This window comes from Plecotus auritus (assembly GCF_963455305.1).
Source record: "Plecotus auritus genome assembly, chromosome: 1".
NCBI lineage: Eukaryota > Metazoa > Chordata > Mammalia > Chiroptera > Vespertilionidae > Plecotus > Plecotus auritus.
The window spans coordinates 139,623,566-139,641,625 of NC_137770.1; the positions used below are offsets into that span (position 1 = coordinate 139,623,566).

At 37.7% G+C, this 18,060-nt stretch overlaps 1 protein-coding gene across 1 annotated transcript in view; it reads right to left on the minus strand.

Moving 5' to 3' along the window:
• Window positions 1-17,701, minus strand: part of MASTL (microtubule associated serine/threonine kinase like) — a gene marked incomplete at its 3' end in the record, with an annotated part of 40,591 nt that extends 22,890 nt beyond the window's left edge. The window contains exons 1-6 of the mRNA XM_080649328.1: window positions 17,445-17,701; window positions 13,300-13,437; window positions 8,748-8,887; window positions 7,762-7,850; window positions 4,502-4,608; window positions 3,903-4,053 (exon numbers count right to left, since the gene is read on the minus strand). Of these exons, the coding sequence (XP_080505454.1) occupies window positions 3,903-4,053; window positions 4,502-4,608; window positions 7,762-7,850; window positions 8,748-8,887; window positions 13,300-13,437; window positions 17,445-17,630 (811 nt within the window). The 5' untranslated portion in view covers window positions 17,631-17,701. The remainder of the gene's footprint in view (window positions 1-3,902; window positions 4,054-4,501; window positions 4,609-7,761; window positions 7,851-8,747; window positions 8,888-13,299; window positions 13,438-17,444) is intronic.
• Window positions 17,702-18,060: the final 359 nt, after the last annotated feature.

The following is an 18,060-nucleotide window of genomic DNA, read 5'->3' on the forward strand; positions in this document are numbered from 1 at the left end:
TGCAGATAAGAAAAAGCTAAAGGCATTCATCACTATTAAACCAGTATTACATGAAGTGTTGAAGGGTATTTTTTAAGAAGAGGAAGAAGAAAAAAAAGATTAAAAATATAAACAATAAAACTGCAATAAATACATATATATTAACAATTAAATCTAAAAGTCAAAATAAACGAACAAGAAATCTAATGAACAAACTAAACTAGTTAATAAAACAGAATCAAAGGCATGGAAACATGGGACAGACTCACAAATCTCAGAGAGCATTGCGGAGAGGGGACACAAAGAGATTAACCAAAAGGTCATCAAAGATGTTGCCTAAGGACACAGAAACAGGGTGTTGAAGGCCTGGGGTGAAGCAGGGTGGGAACTGGGTGGAGGGGCGGCAATGGGGGAAAAGAAAGGGGAATATCTGTAATACTTTCAATAATAAAGACTTAAAAATTTTTTTAAAGACTTCATAAGTGATAAAAAATAAACAAAACAAATACTGTTCTGAGAGTTAATAAAACACTTTTAACATTTATAAAGTAAAAATCGGGACAAGGGAACTCATTTATAATTAGGAGCAAATCCATTTGAATATTCATTACCCAATTTGATAAAGGAGCATTATTGATGTACTATATCCAGATGTGACAGGAGGCTCAAATATGACTAAATTTTCTCAGTTCAGTTTGTATTCAATTAAAAAATATAGCTTTATTTTAATGTTGAGGTTTATGTGCTTACAAGTGTAAATTATACACATGCATCAGGGATTTTTTTTTAATACCACTGGGTAAAACAAATAAGTAATGATAAAGTGACTAAGAGTGACCTAGTGGAAGACAGCAGCACTATCAACATGACACATATTCCTTCATTGTGTAAATAAATAATGATGCCAAAAACTATTGCTCCTGAACTTATAATTAGACACAACGGACAATCATGCTTTTACCCAAGATCATAAAACATAAAATATAAAGATTTTATACCTATATAAAAAGATACCTTTATCTTGTTTTCCTTTTTCCAAAATGGGTGAACACAACTTTAATCCCAAATAAATTATTAATCTTACAGTTTTTTTATTTAATAAATCTTATTAGAACTTTAAATCTGGAAGAAGAATTTCAAAGTTCATCTAAGACAACTTCCTTTTTGGTACATAAATCTGTCAATGGAATTCCTGAAATTCAATGGATACTGTCCTGGATATTTAACCAAACTGTTTAGTTGCCTTTCCTGGTAATATGGAACTTGTGTCTAATCCAATACCATGTGCATACTATGTATCTGCTAATGAGTTCTTTCTGGATCACTATGATCAGACCATTCTTTACTTTGGAACTTTCGATGTCTCCCCTTTTTCTACAGCTTAAATTCTAGGTTCCCTGTAATTTAGGACACTTGATCCTTCCTATCTACCTGTTAAGCTTTCTTTTCCATTGTACATACTTCTCATCTAAATATATAGAAGTCTAAGTGACCGTTACAACTGAATGACCGGTCGACCAGTTGCTATAATGTGCACTGACCACCAGGGGGCAGACGCTCAATGCAGGAGCTGCCCCCTGATGGTTAGTGTGCTCCCACAGCCAACCTCCCACGGCCCTTCCCCTCGCCAACCCCCGCTGGCTAACCTCCTGCAATCTATCCCCTTGGGCCCTGATCGGGGGGGCTGGCCAGCCAACCTCCTGTAGTCCCTCCTCCCCAGCCAGCCGGCCCCCGATAGGACTCGATCACTGGCCAGGCCGAGGGACCCCACCTGTGCACGAATTCGTGCACCAGGCCTCTAGTTCTCACATAATACAGTAAGTCCCTATGGTGTGAAGGTGGAATATACTTCCATGTGTCCATACCTTTGCTCATGCTAGTGCCTCTATCTGAAATGCTCTTTTCCACTATACTTGGAATTAAGTTCCTTTTAATGAGTCTAGCTTGGCTGTTGCTATATCTTTATTTAGAACCATTCCTGATTTTTCAAGTTAGTATTTGTCACTTTCTGTTTTGTATAAAAGTATGGCTCTGTGACATTTATTTCATTGTTATTGTTACCATTTTATACCTATAATCACCAAAAAAGTATAATTTCTTCTGAGGCAAGGATATCTTTTATCCATCTTTATATCCATAGCACAGTGCCTTGTAGCTATCTAATTCTGACTAAAGAATGACTAAGGGAGTTACAATTATTTTTTCTTAAGACTAAGGCTATAAAATAACATTGGCATATTACATACCAGGTGTACCAGTTAATAATGCGGATTTTGTAATCAAAGAAAACATGATAATTTCAAGAGAAACATCAAAAGTGCTTTATTCAAAGTAATGTCCATCGCTAGCTACACATTTCCCCCATCTTCCAGGTAATTTGTGGATACTGTCCCAATAGAACTTTTCTTGTTTTGAGGCAAACCATTCAGAGACCAAATTTTCCACTTCTTCGTACGTTTTGAAGTGCTGCTCAGAAAGTGCGTGTGAATATCAATCAGAACACGTGGTAATCTGAAGGAGCAAGGTCTTGTGAATACGGCGGGTGGGTTAATACTTCCCAGGCAAGATCTTTTTATGTGTCTTTAACTGGTTTTGAAGTGTGTGATGGTGCGTTATCATGAAGCAAAATTACTTTGCCGTGTCTTCTGGACCATTCTGGTCATTTTACAATCAAAGCGTGGTTCAAATTGACCTGGATGTTCTTTGTCTTTCACATAAAAATCATCACTTTTAAAGTGTTTAAACCAGCGTTCACAAGCATCTTGAGATGGAGCATGTTCACCATAAGCTTCCTGAAGTATACGATAACTTTCAGCAGCACTTTTCTTCAAAATAAAGTAATGAATTAAAACTTCCCACAAATGCTCTTTTTTTGGCATGAAATTAGACATTTCTAAGCGTAAAAATATCTATGATGTTAACACCTTCAGAAAATTTGACATATGAAGTTTTGAAGCTTGTCAATACAACAAAATAGCATACATATCAAATCACATATATAATATATATATGTGTGTGTGTATATACACATATATATACATATATACATACATACACATATATACATATATGTATCTCAACATATGTATAACTCCATCTATTGAAAAAATCCACATTATTAACCGGTACACCTGGTATTTTATCAGTCTCTATTTACCCAACCTCTATATATATGTATTTCAGGCATTTTCATTTTTACAGTGGGTTTTGACAGGAGAAACAAGATTCACTAATTTGGAGGAAGACAAATGAACAGAAAATTGTATTTGCAACCAGGACTCAGCTTACCCATTTACTAGTGTGTAACTAAGCGTTTTCAAATATTAGCTTTCTCATTTGCAAAAAGAAGATAACAGTATATGTTCTAGACATGTACAGATTTGTTGAGGACCAAATTCAAAATGAGGTAACATCCATGGAAACTACTAACACTATGTTATTCACATTCCCAAGATGAAGAACATGAGTGCGGAGAACGAAATTGCCAAGTAATAAAGAGTGATCTTAAGTACCATATAAATGTCAAGTGTCCCACTCTCCTCTTCTAGTACTTGGCTTTGTATTTTATTGTATGCTACTTAAAAAATTATAACTTTTCTTTGACTACTTTATTTAAAAAGCCTTTCAGAAATTTTACACACACATAACAATATTACAGGTATTACATCTTCTCTATATAGGATTTCCATAGACCCAATATAGTGAAATCTACTCAATGGTCACTGTAATGCTATAGATAATTGAAGATTATCTCATTAGCTAGAATTTTTGTTCTGTTGACTTAAACATCTGGAACAATTCCTGTCAGAAGTAGTGTCTGCATAATGAAATACAGGCATGCCACAGACTATTCAAATATTTGCATTTTTTTTTTATTGCTAAACTGATATTAGAAGTAAACTGTTTTTTTCTTTTATACTCACATGATTTTAGTAGTTTGCTAGAATAAGGAGTACTGTCCCTTTGTTCTACAGACATAGGACAAATTTGTCCTTGAGAAAGCTGTGATGTTTCAGATACATGGGCTGAAGGAATATTTGCAGAGTCTTGACTTTCTTCTTCAACTGGAAGGTGCTATTAAAAAGAGAAAGACAAATATAAATGTTAATATTTATCTTCACAAAACACCAACTACTGGTAAGTGCACAGACCTAAGTAGATTAACTCTCAGAGTAACCTCACATGCTTGATACTTACATTAATTTTTTTAAAAACCATATTTTTATTGATTTCAGAAAGGGAGAGGAAGAAAGAAACATCAATGATGAGAGAAAATCATTGATTGGCTGCCTCCTGCATGCCCCCTACTGGGGATCAAGCCTGCCACCTGGGCATGTGCCCCTGACCGAAATTGAAACTGGGACCCTTCAGTTCATAGGCTGATGCTCTATCCACTGAGCCAAACCTGCTAGGGTTACTTACATTAATTCTGATCATTTATTTAAAAAGAAAAATATTTTATATTTTAAATGGCAATCATGAAAGGCCATGTTATGTGATTTTTTTCTTATCAAGTACTTACAAATCCCAAAGAGCTGATGAGAGATAATATTTGTCCTGGGGTTCTTGAATAATCTTGCCTAGGTTTAGCCATTGATGGTGTTATAAGGATATCCATCATATTGATATCTATGGAAAGAAAAGCATATGAAATTCTTTAAAAACTTTTCACTGTCATTGACTAAGTCTATAATCATCTGTCCTAAACTTTGCCCCTCTTTCCACATTAAATTATCTACCAATTGGCTTGTGCCAGACAAATATACACAGGAAAGCCAGATGCCATAGAGCAAACATAAAAAATTAAGCAACTGATTGAAATCATTAATCTGATAAGACAGTCTCGCTCTGGAATGACTAAAATTCAGTGTAATGACAAAAAGTCTTAGCTTTTCAGGGAGTACTCAGTCAATAAACAAGAGTGTTATCTAACAGGCAACAAAATAATTCTTGGTAAATAAAATATTAGAAAAGGTGGTGGTAAGCAAAACTAAGAAAGAAATAAAAAGATAGTAGGACTATAAATTAAATTTTAATATAAAAATCTATTTAAGGAATTAATAAATTATAGGCTTTTCATGTTAATTAAAATATGCAAATATAGGTCAGGATAGAAATTAACACAGATCTTGATAGATTTCAGTGTATAACACTGTAAAATAAAATAATTCAACATCCACACATTATATCATATTATTTCTTGACTAAGGACCGGTGCATGAAATTCATGCATGGGTAGGGTCCCTAGGCCTGGCCGGTGACCAGGGCCCATCTGTGGAGTGATAGGGGGCCCCGACTGGCACCCGCCTTGGCTGGCCTGGGGCCTGCAGGCTGGGGGCAGCTCCTGTGTTGAGCGTCTGCCCCCTGCTAGTCAGTGCGCATCATAGGGACAGGTTGTTCCGCCGTTCGGTCGATTTGCATATTAGGCTTTTATTATATAGGATATGTCAAAAATGGTAAGAGAAGTGTAGGATATAACTTTGCATGGGATATAAGACTTTTAAAAATAGACTGAAAATTTGAATTAACAAATTTCATTTATATGTCATCTATATACCAGTATATAAAAGGTTAAGTGTCCATCCTTCCCTTGGACCAGTAGCTATGATGCACAGTGACCACCAAGGGGCAGACACTCAACGCAGGAGCTGCCATGATGCGCACTGGCTATTTAAAAATAAACGGCACCACGGATCTGGCGCCAACCAAACAACATTCGGCTTTCCCTAAGTGGGACACAGGCCCCACCACTACCCCAGAGTGACACCCCACCAAATCGCAGCCAATGCTGCCAAGACCCCATGGCGCAAAATGCGGCCCACAGCACAGCACAGCACAGCCCAGCCCAGCCCAGAAACAGTAGCTGTGGGTGCCAGGTAATGACGTCACATAGCAACGCCCAGCTTCCTCTCCCTAGCGATTAGCCTTCTTGGAGTTTCTTCAGCCCAGGAACCTGACTTGCTTTATAGCCAGGTGCAAACATTTTACAGTTCAACCAAATGTTTGTGAAGTGTTTTCCCATGCCTCATCTCATTTGATCCTCACAGAAGTCCTGGAGTAGATAGATAGGAGACTCGGTGGAATCCTATTTTCTTTTCATTGGCAAGACAACAGCAATTTAGAAAGTTTAGAAACTTGACCTGACTGTAAAGAAGAAAGAAATGGTGGAACTTGAAAATGGCTTCAGGTTTTCTCACTGCTCAGAATACAGTCAAACACTGCTACAGTTAAATAAATATTTCACCCTTTGTTCTCTGTGTGCGATCTATAATAATAATATGCTTCGTGTTGATATTTACTGCTGTGTTGCTGACAATTACCTGAAAGAGAAGTTGGGGTGCTTCACTGGGCTGGAAAAAGTTTAGCTAAATCAGAAAGCAGGTCTAATTAAGCAAGTTGATCTATACATAAAAGGCTAAGTTGACTTGCTTATGTGCGATACATATAAAACTCTCACTGGCGCCAATCACACACGTGTGTTTCCATCTGTCATTGTCGATTGTGAATTTGGTTGACACTTTTATTATAGAGAAAGGGCGAATAGCAATATTAAAATATTTCTTCTAATTAATTTCCTTAGTATATGTATATTTGTTAATCCTCACCCGAGGGTATTTTTCCATTGATTTTTAGAGAGAGTGGAAGGGAGGGGAATAGACAGGGAGAGAGAAACATTGCATGCTCTCTGCAACTGAGGTACATGCCCTTGACCAGAATTGAACCCGAGACCCTTCACTCCAGGATCTGATGCTCTAGCCACTGAGCAAAACTGGCTAGGGCCATTTACACCTCATATTGATGAAGCAATAAGTTCTTTTTTTTGTTTGTTTTGTTAGTTTAATAGTGTAAAATTATTCATTTATTATTTTTAATATGTGTATGTGAATTGTATTTTCATTTTCTTTACCCCTTGTTTAGTAAGGTCTTATTGTTGGTCAAATGTATTTGGATAAGTTCTTTAGCTAATAACTGTTCACTGTGTTATAGTTATTTTAGGAATTTTACCAATGTTTAATTGGACAGAACCAGTTTCAGTAGGGGTACAAAGTAAAAAAAAAACAACCAGAAATTGTGAGTTCCTTTTTGAAGACCTAAAGATCTTCAAGGACCTTTGAGTATTTAAAAATAATTATTTATATTTTTCATCTTTAATTGAAAGAAAGGTACCATTACATCTTTCCAGTCTATTTCAGAACCGATAATTATAAAAATCAGCCTAAGTTAATGAAATGCGATGTCTAAAATTTGTTGGATTTGCTTTTTAATCCTCACCTGAGGATATGTGTTTTTTTAAAAATATATATTTATTTATTTCAGAGAGGAAGAGAGGAGAGATAGAAACATCAATGATGAGAGAGAATCATTGATAGGCTGCCTCCTGCACATCCCCAACTGGGGATCGATCCCGCAACCGGCCATGTGCCCTTGACTGGAATCAAACCCAGGACCCTTCAGTTTGCAGGCCGATGCTCTATCCACTGAGCCAAACTAGCTAGGGCGAGGATATGTTTTTTATTCATTTTAGAGAGAGGGGAGAAGAGAGAGGGGGGGAGAGAGAGAGAGAGCGAGAACGAGCGAGAGAGAGAGAAAGGAATATCAATAGGTGACATCCCGTAGGGGTCCCAACCAGGGACCAAACCCAAACCTAGGTATGTGTCCTGACTGGGAATCGAACCCGCAACATTTTGGTATATGGGACGATGCTCCAACCAGCTGAGCTACCTGGCCAGGGCTAAAATTTATTGGATTTTAAACAAAGTACTTACCTGCTATTTTTCTTACCTCTATTCAAAGTAACTTTGGAAAGGCCAAAATCAGTTAGTTTAATATGACCTTCATTAGAAATAAGCATATTGTCTGGTTTCAAATCCCTGCACATACAGAAAATAAATAGGAGATGACTAAAAGAAAGCTAGTATTGATGTTAGAGTTTCCTTGAGGGGAAGAAAAGTTACAGAAGTCTCAAACCCTATTTATTTTCTTTAAAATAAGGCACTCATTGGTGGCTTTGAAACTATAGAAAAGTCTAAAAAGCAAACAACCTTTTGTATATATGAATCTACAACAAAGAAAACTAATTTAATGGTTCTCTTTTGCATCATTCATTAGATAGTTCATTAAATGAAATCAACTTCATTGGATAAAATAAATCTCAAGCTAGGTCAAAATCCTATTTACTTCTTTCAAGGAGGTTAAGATCAAGCTTTAATACAGCAGAGGCACTAAACCTGAATTTCTTTGCATACCGTAAATCAGCTGGGATTATAAAATATGGTAGTTTTGTATGGTGGTAAAGGATTGAAAAAAAAACAACAATTCAATATTTATTACAATAAAGTGGCACACTCATGGTCAAAATAACATATTATTAAAAACACAAGGAGTTGCCGAAACCGGTTTGGCTCAGTGGATAGAGCGTCGGCCTGCGGACTGAAAGGTCCCAGGTTCGATTCCGGTCAAGGGCATGTACCTTGGTTGCAGGCACGTCCCCAGTGGGGGGTGTGCAGGAGGCAGCTGATCGATGTTTCTAACTCTCTATCCCTCTCTCTTCCTCTCTGTAAAAAATCAATAAAATATATTTAAAAAATATTAAAAAAAAACAAACACAAGGAGATGAAGGAAAAAATGATGGAATACGTTAATTTGCACACGTCAGTAATAGACTTTAGATAACCTGGATATATGGGCTAATGATTATGCAAATATTTAAAACATAATTTGATTATTTGTGTTTTTAAGTAATAGTACAGAGAAAAGTCAGTTTTTACCTGTGAATGATTCCATGTCTATGAAGGTAATCTAGAGCCAGTGCCACTTCAGAAATATATTTCACAGCCATCTTTTCATCAAAATAACCATATATATGTAGGAGAGATTTGACATCTCCACCAATAAGATATTCCATTAGCTATCAGAAAGGAACATAAATGTTGGAAAATAAAATCAATATGATTACATTAAAATTTATATTATTTGAGCATCACAGTTACATATTTTTAGCATGGTTCTCTATGAAACACATTTTCTCGGTACCACTCAGTCTGCATTAATACCAGGTTTGGTGATGTTACCATATAGTTTTTTTTCCCCAATATATTTTTTTATTGATTTCAGAGAGGAAGGGAAAGGGAGAGATAGAAACATCAATGATGAGAATCATTGATTGGCTGCCTCCTGCATGCCCCCAACTGGGGATTAAGCCCACAACCTGGGAATGTGTCCTTGACCAGAATCGAACCCGGGACCCTTCAGTCCACAGGCTGACGCTCTATCCACTGAGCCAAACCAGCTAGGGCTACCATATAGTTTTTATTTTTATTTTTTTAAAAATATATTTTATTGATTTTTTACAGAGAGGAAGGGAGAGGGATAGAGAGCTAGAAACATCAATGAGAGAGAAACATCGATCAGCTGCCTCCTGCACACCCCCCACTGGGGATGTGCCTGCAACCAAGGTACATGCCCTTGACCGGAATCGAACCAGGGACCCTTCAGTCCACAGGCCGACGCTCTATCCACTGAGCCAAACCAGCTAGGGCTACCATATAGTTTTTAAAATAGTTTGCCAAATTCACTTTTTCCCTCTCCACATATATGACTATAAAATAAATAATATTTATGCGAACTTTTAAGATAATTACGTTTCAAAATAACAATTCTTAACGTTATTAACACACATAAAAGCAGTATTTTTGTTCAGATAAAAGAGTTTAATTGAAAAAACTATATGGCAGCATTAGCAATTGGTATTAATGTATTATTTTAAATCTTTGCTAAATAATCAAGAATAAGTTGAAGATACCATGACCCATCACTACTAAATTCTTCATCATGTATCTGCTAACAAGCATGTTCTCAGCCTGGCCAGCCTGGCTCAGTGGTTGAGCATCAACCTATGAACCAGGAGGTCACATTTTGATTCCTGGTCAGGGCTCATACCTGATTCCTGGTCAGGGCTCATGCTGGGGTTGCAGGCTAGAACCCCAGTGTGGGACGTGTAGGAGGCAGCCTATCAATGAGTCTCTCATCATTGATGTTTCTACCTCTTTCTCCCTCTCTCAAATCAATAAAAATATATATTTTTTAAAAGAATGTTCTCACATAACTATGGCATAATATAATTCTAAGAACTTAACACTAATATAATGCTATTATCTAACAATATTTTCCATATTCACATTTCTCAGATTTCAATATTGTCCCTGAGAGCATTTTTTCCCATCTCTCATGCCTAAGCCAGAATCATGAATGGGATTTAGTTGTCATGTCTTTTTTAGTATTCTTTAATCTGAAACAGTTAGTAGCTTTTAGGGGGGATAGTGGGAAGCAGTCTTTTATGACATCTGATTATTTTTTTCATGATTCAATTCAAGTTATGCATTTTTGGCAGGAATACTACATTAGCAATGTTGAGTCCTTCTCTGTTACTCCCACCAGGTGAGACTAACATCAGTGTGTTCTTTTACTGGTGATGTTACCTTTGATCACTTAAAGTTGTGACTTCCAGATTTCTTCACTGAAGAAGTACTTTTCCCCCTTTGCAATTAATAATTAGTCTGGGGAGATACTTTAAAGCTATATAAATAACCTGTGTCTCAACAAACTTTCATTCAGTGATTTTAGCATTAGGTAACTACAGATGATTTCATTATTGCTGTGTGTGGTTGCAAAGTTCTACTATTTCTTGTATACACACTGGTTATTATTCCAAAATTTTCTATAGTTTTAAGCTATAATATACTGCCTACTAAGAACTTAATAAAACAAGGTCATTTCTTTCCTCCTTAGGTTAGTAGTTTCCCTGGTACACAGAAGTTAGTCAATATTTATTGGTGAAATCAATCATTAAAAACATTTATTAAGCACAGAATCTGTGCTATATGCCCTACTAGTACTGGGAATATATCCTCATCAACAGTGATTACCAATCCTTTTCATCTTTGTTAATCTAAGAAAGAAAAGACAGACCAGTTTAAATGTTTATTTATTTTCAGGGAGATGTAATATCTTTACATGTTATTTTTGGCATTTTATATTTCTTCTATGAACCATGTCTATTCTTTTTTTTTTTTAAATATATTTTATTGATTTTTTTACAGAGAGGAAGGGAGAGGGATAGAGAGCTAGAAACATCGATGAGAGAGAAACATCGATCAGCTGCCTCCTGCACACCCCCCACTGGGGATGTGCCCGCAACCAAGGTACATGCCCTTGACCGGAATCGAACCCGGGACCCTTCAGACCGCAGGCCGACGCTCTATCCAGTGAGCCAAACCGGTTTCGGCACCATGTCTATTCTTTGCCCACTTTCTACTGGGGTACTTACCCTTTTTTTATTGATTTGTAAAATCTCTTTATTAAAAAATATCTTTTAGCCAAAACCGGTTTGGCTCAGTGGATAGAGCGTCAGCCTGTGGACTGAAAGGTTCCAGGTTCGATTCCGGTCAAGGGCACGTAACTTGGTTGCGGGCAAATCCCCAGTAGGGGGTGTGCAAGAGGCAGCTGATCGATGTTTCTCTCTCATCGATGTTTCTAACTCTCTATCCCTCTTCCTTCCTCTCTGTAAAAAATCAATAAAATATATTAAAAAAAAAAAAAAGTAAAAAATATCTTTTATTGATTTCCGAGTGGAAGGGAGAGGGAGAGAGAGATAGAAACATCAATGATGAGAGAGAATCATTGATCGGCTGTCTCCTGCATGCCCCCACTGGCGATAGAGCCTGCAACCTGGGCATGTGCTCTGACTGGGAACTGAACCATGACCTCCTGGCTCATAGGTTGATGCTCAACCACTGAGCTATACTGGCTTGGCAAATCTCTTTACATAGTAGTAAAATTAGCCCTTTTTTCTTCTGGACAATAACTATTATATCCAAACATGTCATTTAACCATATATATGGTATTTTGTGTCACGTTTTTAAAATTTAAGCAAGTTTTATGTTGTACTTAGTAAATCTTGTGCCATTCTATGATTATAAAAATACTGATGCCAATTTTCTTCTAGTACTTTTATGGATTCCCACTTTTCAGTAGAAATCTCTGATATAAAAGGGGAACATATGCACCTAGCTCTACATCAAGTTCATAACCTCACAGAGTATTATTATTTCAAGTGACATCAAAACTCAGAACTGGAAAGTATATCAAAAGGACAAAAAGAACTTCAAAGAAATCCAAAATCAAATCCAATTGTTTTATTAGTGTTAGTAAAACAATATTGGTATTGTTATTCTGAAAATATTAGATATACATATATTGTATGTTAAAGCAAGTAAGTAATTATGTTAATGTTATTAGGATCTCAGATTCTCAGGTAAAAAAATACAAAAATTTTCTCTCAAACATTTTATAATTTATATATTTTTCAAGATGTTAAGTAAAAATTCTACAATCTTCCATTGAATTGAAAATATCAGTATGAATTCATGTTATACTTTTGTCTTTCTATAAAGATGTGTTTCCTAGTCCGTCCACTGAAAAGGCCTAAAAGGAATGATAGCTTAGTGGCAATGAATTTTAATAATCACTATCACCTAGATTGTGGTCTCAGACAATATTAAAAGATAATTAACCAAAGGGGTCCCCATTCACTTAAGATGGGACAACTGAAACATGACTACAGTGGATACAATCTATGTATTATAAATCTATACAATTCCATGAATTTATAAAGATACTTAACAAAAACTAAAAGGAAAACTATAAACATCTGGAAATAGCTCTTCTGAAAATTGGTGATGAAAGGAAAAAAATCAAGTACTTATTCTGCTTTCCTCATAAAAGCTGTATTTCAGAGTAATAATTGGATGATAAGGGAAAGTTCTTTATAGAAAAATTCTAGCTAATCAGAACTAAAACAATAATAAAAATGTGAAAACCATCATCTTCAAGCTTTAATAAGATAAATATCCAGGCAATGAATCCAAGGATGCCAAAGCCATTATATGAAAGGCTGATCAGGTTCATTATGTTAATCTTTTGATTTTTGGTGTATGTTTAAATGTTTCCATAATAAATGTTTTCATCTTTTTGTTCCTGTTCCTAGCATAGCACCTGGCCTGTAGTACTGAGAGATGCTCTTTGTCATGATGATGAATCAGCATGAAAGGGTTGTTCCACAATGAGAGACATTTTTTCAGTAAACAACTTGGTAGAGAACCCAATTGTTGGAGATGGGAGAAGTTAGAGAACCGATGTTTCACTGTAAGTGCAAGAGCTGGGATTTAAACCGAGGTACGCTGAGCCCAGAGACCTTAGTTTTAAGTCACTGAGTTCAGTGATTGCTGATTGAAGTCAAAAAAGTAAAATTGTTTACTCACCAAGTAGACATTGTTTGCTGACTGCAGTGAATAGTACAAATGGACAATGAAAGGACTTTTGCTTAGGGCCAGTGCATCCCTCTCAGCTTGTATCTGATCAGTCATATTTTTGTTGATCATGTCTGCTTTTTTGACAACCTATAGTAGATAACATGACGATAGACATTCATTTTATTTTTTAATTACAAATTGTTCTCAGGGTTGAAATTACCACCATGAAACAACCAGAGAGAGAAAATGCACAGATGTCATTTGGACTTTGGATTGCCACCAGGAAACTGCCAGAAAAATAGCTAATATGAAAAAAAAAACAAAACAAAAGCAGAACTTTTCCAACAGAGAATTGCTTATCTTGATATCAAGTGTCAAAAGTATCACAATTCCTTTTAAGAAGGAAAAAGAGTAAACAAATGGTCTTTGACTGCCCTGTATAATAGGAGGGAAAAAGAGTTTCTGTTCAGCTCTTCTTTTTCCTTTTAATCCTAACTGGAGGATATTTTTCCCCATAGGTTTTTAGAGACAGTAGAAGGGAAGGAGAGAAGGGGAGAGAGGGAGAAAGAAAGAAACATCAATGTGTCTTACATCCATTTGTTGCCTCCTGCATTGCATGTGCCCAACCAGACCAGGGACAGAACCTGCGACCCAGGTATGTGCCCTTGGCCAGAAATTGAACCAGAAACCCTTTGGTGTGTGGCTGATGCTCTAACCATGGAGTCACACCGGCAAGGGCATGTTCTGCTCATTTTGTTTTTTTTGATCACCAAAAAAAAATCTGTATTTTTATATGGGGGAGGGAGACGGGAGCAGAAAAGAAAGCAGCCTCGCCCTAGCTGGTGTGGTTCAGTGGATGGAGCGTCAGCCTACGGACTGAAGGGTCCTGGGTTAGATTTCGGTCAAGGGCATGTACCTTGGTTGCGGGCACATCCCCAGTAGGGAGTGTGCAGGAGGCAGCTGATTGGTGTTTCTCTCTCATCAATGTTTCTAACTCTCTATCCCTCTCCCTTCCTCTCTGTAAAAATCAATAAAATATATTAATAAAAAAAGAAAAAAAAGAAAAGAAAGCAGCCTCTACTCAGTGGCAGCTTCTTCTCCATAGGGTTAAGGAAGACTTTGAGGAAATAAAAGTTGTTTGGAAAAACCCAGGTGTAGTTGTTTTATATGCTGTGATGGGTAGAAGGAATGAAGTGAAGTGTGAAGGCCCCTCACACCCTCCATCTTGCCTCAGACTATGTCCTGGAACCCTGGGGTGGAGAAGGCACCACTTTCATTCCTGCTTCTTGTTGATGGCCATGTAGTGATAGAGAACGACAAGCAGGAAGAGCAACATGCCCAGCATGTCAGCGAAGAAGTAATCCCCTGTCCAGCTGCGCTGGGCTCCAACAGGGTCTGTGTACTAGCTCAAGGTAGGACGTCTGCTCTTCTTATAACAAAATCAAAAGGTAGTAATGTTCCTAATAGCTCCCAGATAACCAGGAACCTAGGCACAGAGAAATAGTAACTAATTACAAGGTGTTCTCCCCCCCCCCGCCCCCGCCAAATGTATACACACTTTAACAGCTAAGAGCTCAATTTTGAAAATGAAATGTATCTTAATAAACACTGCCTTTATAATTGTTCAAAAGTGTGTGTATATATTTTTTTGGGACACCCTGTATATATTTTTTACTTTCTGATTCTTTGATGGATGGCAATAGAACCAGAAAGAGAAAGAATGTAGGAAGTTTGCCTAGAAAATAAAATCTTAATAATGGTTAGAACTACTGAAACTTAGTCTCAAATGCTGCCTTACAAAAAACAAACAAAAAAACACCACAAAACAAAACACTACTTTTTTCAAGTTTCAAAGTAACTAGTAGAGAGACAAAACTATAATCTACATTAAATGCAGAGCCCTAAATAAATAGTCAGTAACATTGAGATCAAGTTTCAGGACTATCTCAAGGAAAAGAAGATGAGGTATTTAATAAAATCATGACTACATTGTCAACTCTAACCTTAGATCCTTACCATAAGAAAACTATGGGAAACTGACAAAGCCAGTTTGTAATCTATCATTCCATTTGATTGGAAATTCCATGAAGGCAGGTTTTTTTTTTTTTTTTTTTTAATATATTTTATTGATTTTTTACAGAGAGGAAGGGAGAGGGATAGAGAGTTAAGAAACATCGATGAGAGAGAAACATCTATCAGCCGCCTCCGGCACACCTCCTACTGGGAATGTGCCCGCAACCAAGGTACATGCCCTTGACTGGAATCGAACCTGGGACCCTTCAGTCTGCAGGCTGACGCTCTATTCGCTGAGCCAAACCAGTCAGGGCAAGGCAGGTTTGTTTTGATCACCACTGTGCCCAGATCTTACAAATGAAGGGATGCTCAATAAATACTGAAAAATGAATTGGTTTCATTTCAACAACGGATAATGACTGTTTAGAAAGTACAGTAGAAGGAAAAGCAAAGCATCTTGGGAACATAGGAAGCAAGGAAGAGTTCATTTCAATGGGATGGGTCTGAAAGGTCAGGGAAGGTTTGAAGGGGAGGCTAAAATAAACCTTAATACATAAATAACATAGGTGGAGAAGAGCAGGGAAGGGTAGAAGAAAAGCACTTAAGGGACCAGAATAAAGATAAGCTCAGAAGGAAGACAAAATGCAAAATTCAGGGACTAGTCAATTGTCTGGAGTGACTGGAACACAGGATATGTGGAAGATACAAGTGGAGGTTTAGAGCCAGAATGAAGCAGAAATGTTTTTTATTTTTTCTTTTCTTTCTTTCTTTTTTAAAATGAATGCTTTTCTAACGAGTGTGGACTTTAGCTTGTATGCACAGCCTAAGGAATGGATGAAAAAAAAAGTTATTCCAGTTAGGGGGCTATTCTAGTAGATTAGGTATGGAAATGAAGGCCTGTTGAAACTCAAAAATATGTCAAGAGAATAGAAACCAAAGACTGTATATTATATGATTCTAGTTATATGCAATGTCTAGAAAAGACAAACCTATAGAGATAGAAAGTAGATTGTTGGTTACCTGGGAGGAGGGTAAAAGGGGTGGCACTGCAGATGGGCAGGAGAGATCTTTTTGGGGTGATAGAAATGTTCTAAAATTGGGTTGTGGTGATGGTTACCCAATCTTTAATTTACTAAAAAACCAAATTCTACTTTAAGAAGGAAGGAATAAAGAAAGAGAATGAATTAAAGGAGGAAGACAAAATGAAGGGCAGACTTGGGAATGGAATGGAATGGAATGGAATGGAATGGAATGGAATGGAATGGAATGGAATGGAATGGAAGGGGTAATAAGAATGTTAGACAAAATTGACAAGGCTTCTTGAGAAGATAGGATACACAGTTGAAACAGAGGAAAGTTAAATGACACAAGGTTATGACAGGGATAATGGTGGTGGTATTAAATGGAGAGGGAATACAGGAGGTTCAGAGGTTAGGCAGTTAGTGGAGAGGAGTGGTCAAAGTTAGGCAAGTACAATATGGAGATGCCTGCTAGACATTTATATAGCAATGTCCAATAGAAAGTTGAAACTTTCTCCTGCTAGTCATACAGCTCTCTCCTTCCCTTTATCATGTACACTAACTGCTGAAATGTGAGTAATCTGAAACTATGAGATTGGATAACCAAGAATGACTGGAACAACTTTAAATACATTGAAAGCTCTTGAATGCTTTTGGAATGCTATATACTGCTGCAAGGATAAAAGGCTGATTTAGGACATATTTCAGTTTATCTTTAAATAAAAATACATTCTAGACTTATAATGGAAGGTTTAATGGTAAAAAATGATGTTGTTTAATGAGATCTTCTCGCTATATAGGTCAGACATTAATCTATATCAAACGGATGGAATTAAAACATAATTTGGAAAATAACTTTCAAATTTAAAGTTTCAAACTTAATCCTTGTAAAGGCCAAATCAGTATAAAGGATTCAGAAGTTCTGGTGTAAGCAATCGCGGTGTGAAGAGAAGGGTGGGGCAGAGTTGAGACAACCAACTTGCCCTGGGCTGATGTCACCCAGGTGAGAAGTCTGCTCGCAGCGGTCAGTGCAGGCGTCAGCAAACCTTTCGGGCCACCCAATCTAGTTGCTCCAGCGGCCCCGGGGCCTGCCTAATTCAGGGGGCAGAAATAAGGACTTACCTTGACTGCATACAACTTGCCGCCTTTCTGTCCTAGATACACCTTCCCAAAGGCGCCACGGCTAATGGGCTTCACTATGGTGAAGTCCTCAATGGAGGGAGGTCTTGGCACCGAGATCCTATTCACGCATTTCCCTGTAGCTGCGCCTCTTCCACTCTCCTTCTCGCTCCCCGCGGTGGACTCCATTGCAGGCCAGCCCAGATTGAAGCCTGCTGCCGCCGCCAAAGCCCCAGCCCCAGCCACCGCTCCCGCCAACTGGGTTCAAAGTAAGGCTCCGCCCACGCCGGCCGCAGCCGTGACGTCACCACGCCGCCGCGCTCGCCTAGTCCAGCCCAGCGCAGCCCCATATCAGTCATTTCCCCTTTGTAGACGCCGAAGGATCCAATGGGAGTGAGGGCGGGGACGCTGGGAATTTCTCCAACCAACCACACACTACTCCAGGCAGTGACCACTGCCCACTTTATTTGTAATGAGAGGGGGTGGGTAGGCGGTGCTACAAACAAGAAAAGGGACAACGGGTACCTGCTGATGAATCGCGGGATTTGAAGAGTTAACTCGCGACCTTCAAAGGAGGCTGTTGGAATCCCGACTTCCTGCATTTTAAAAAACTCCTTCG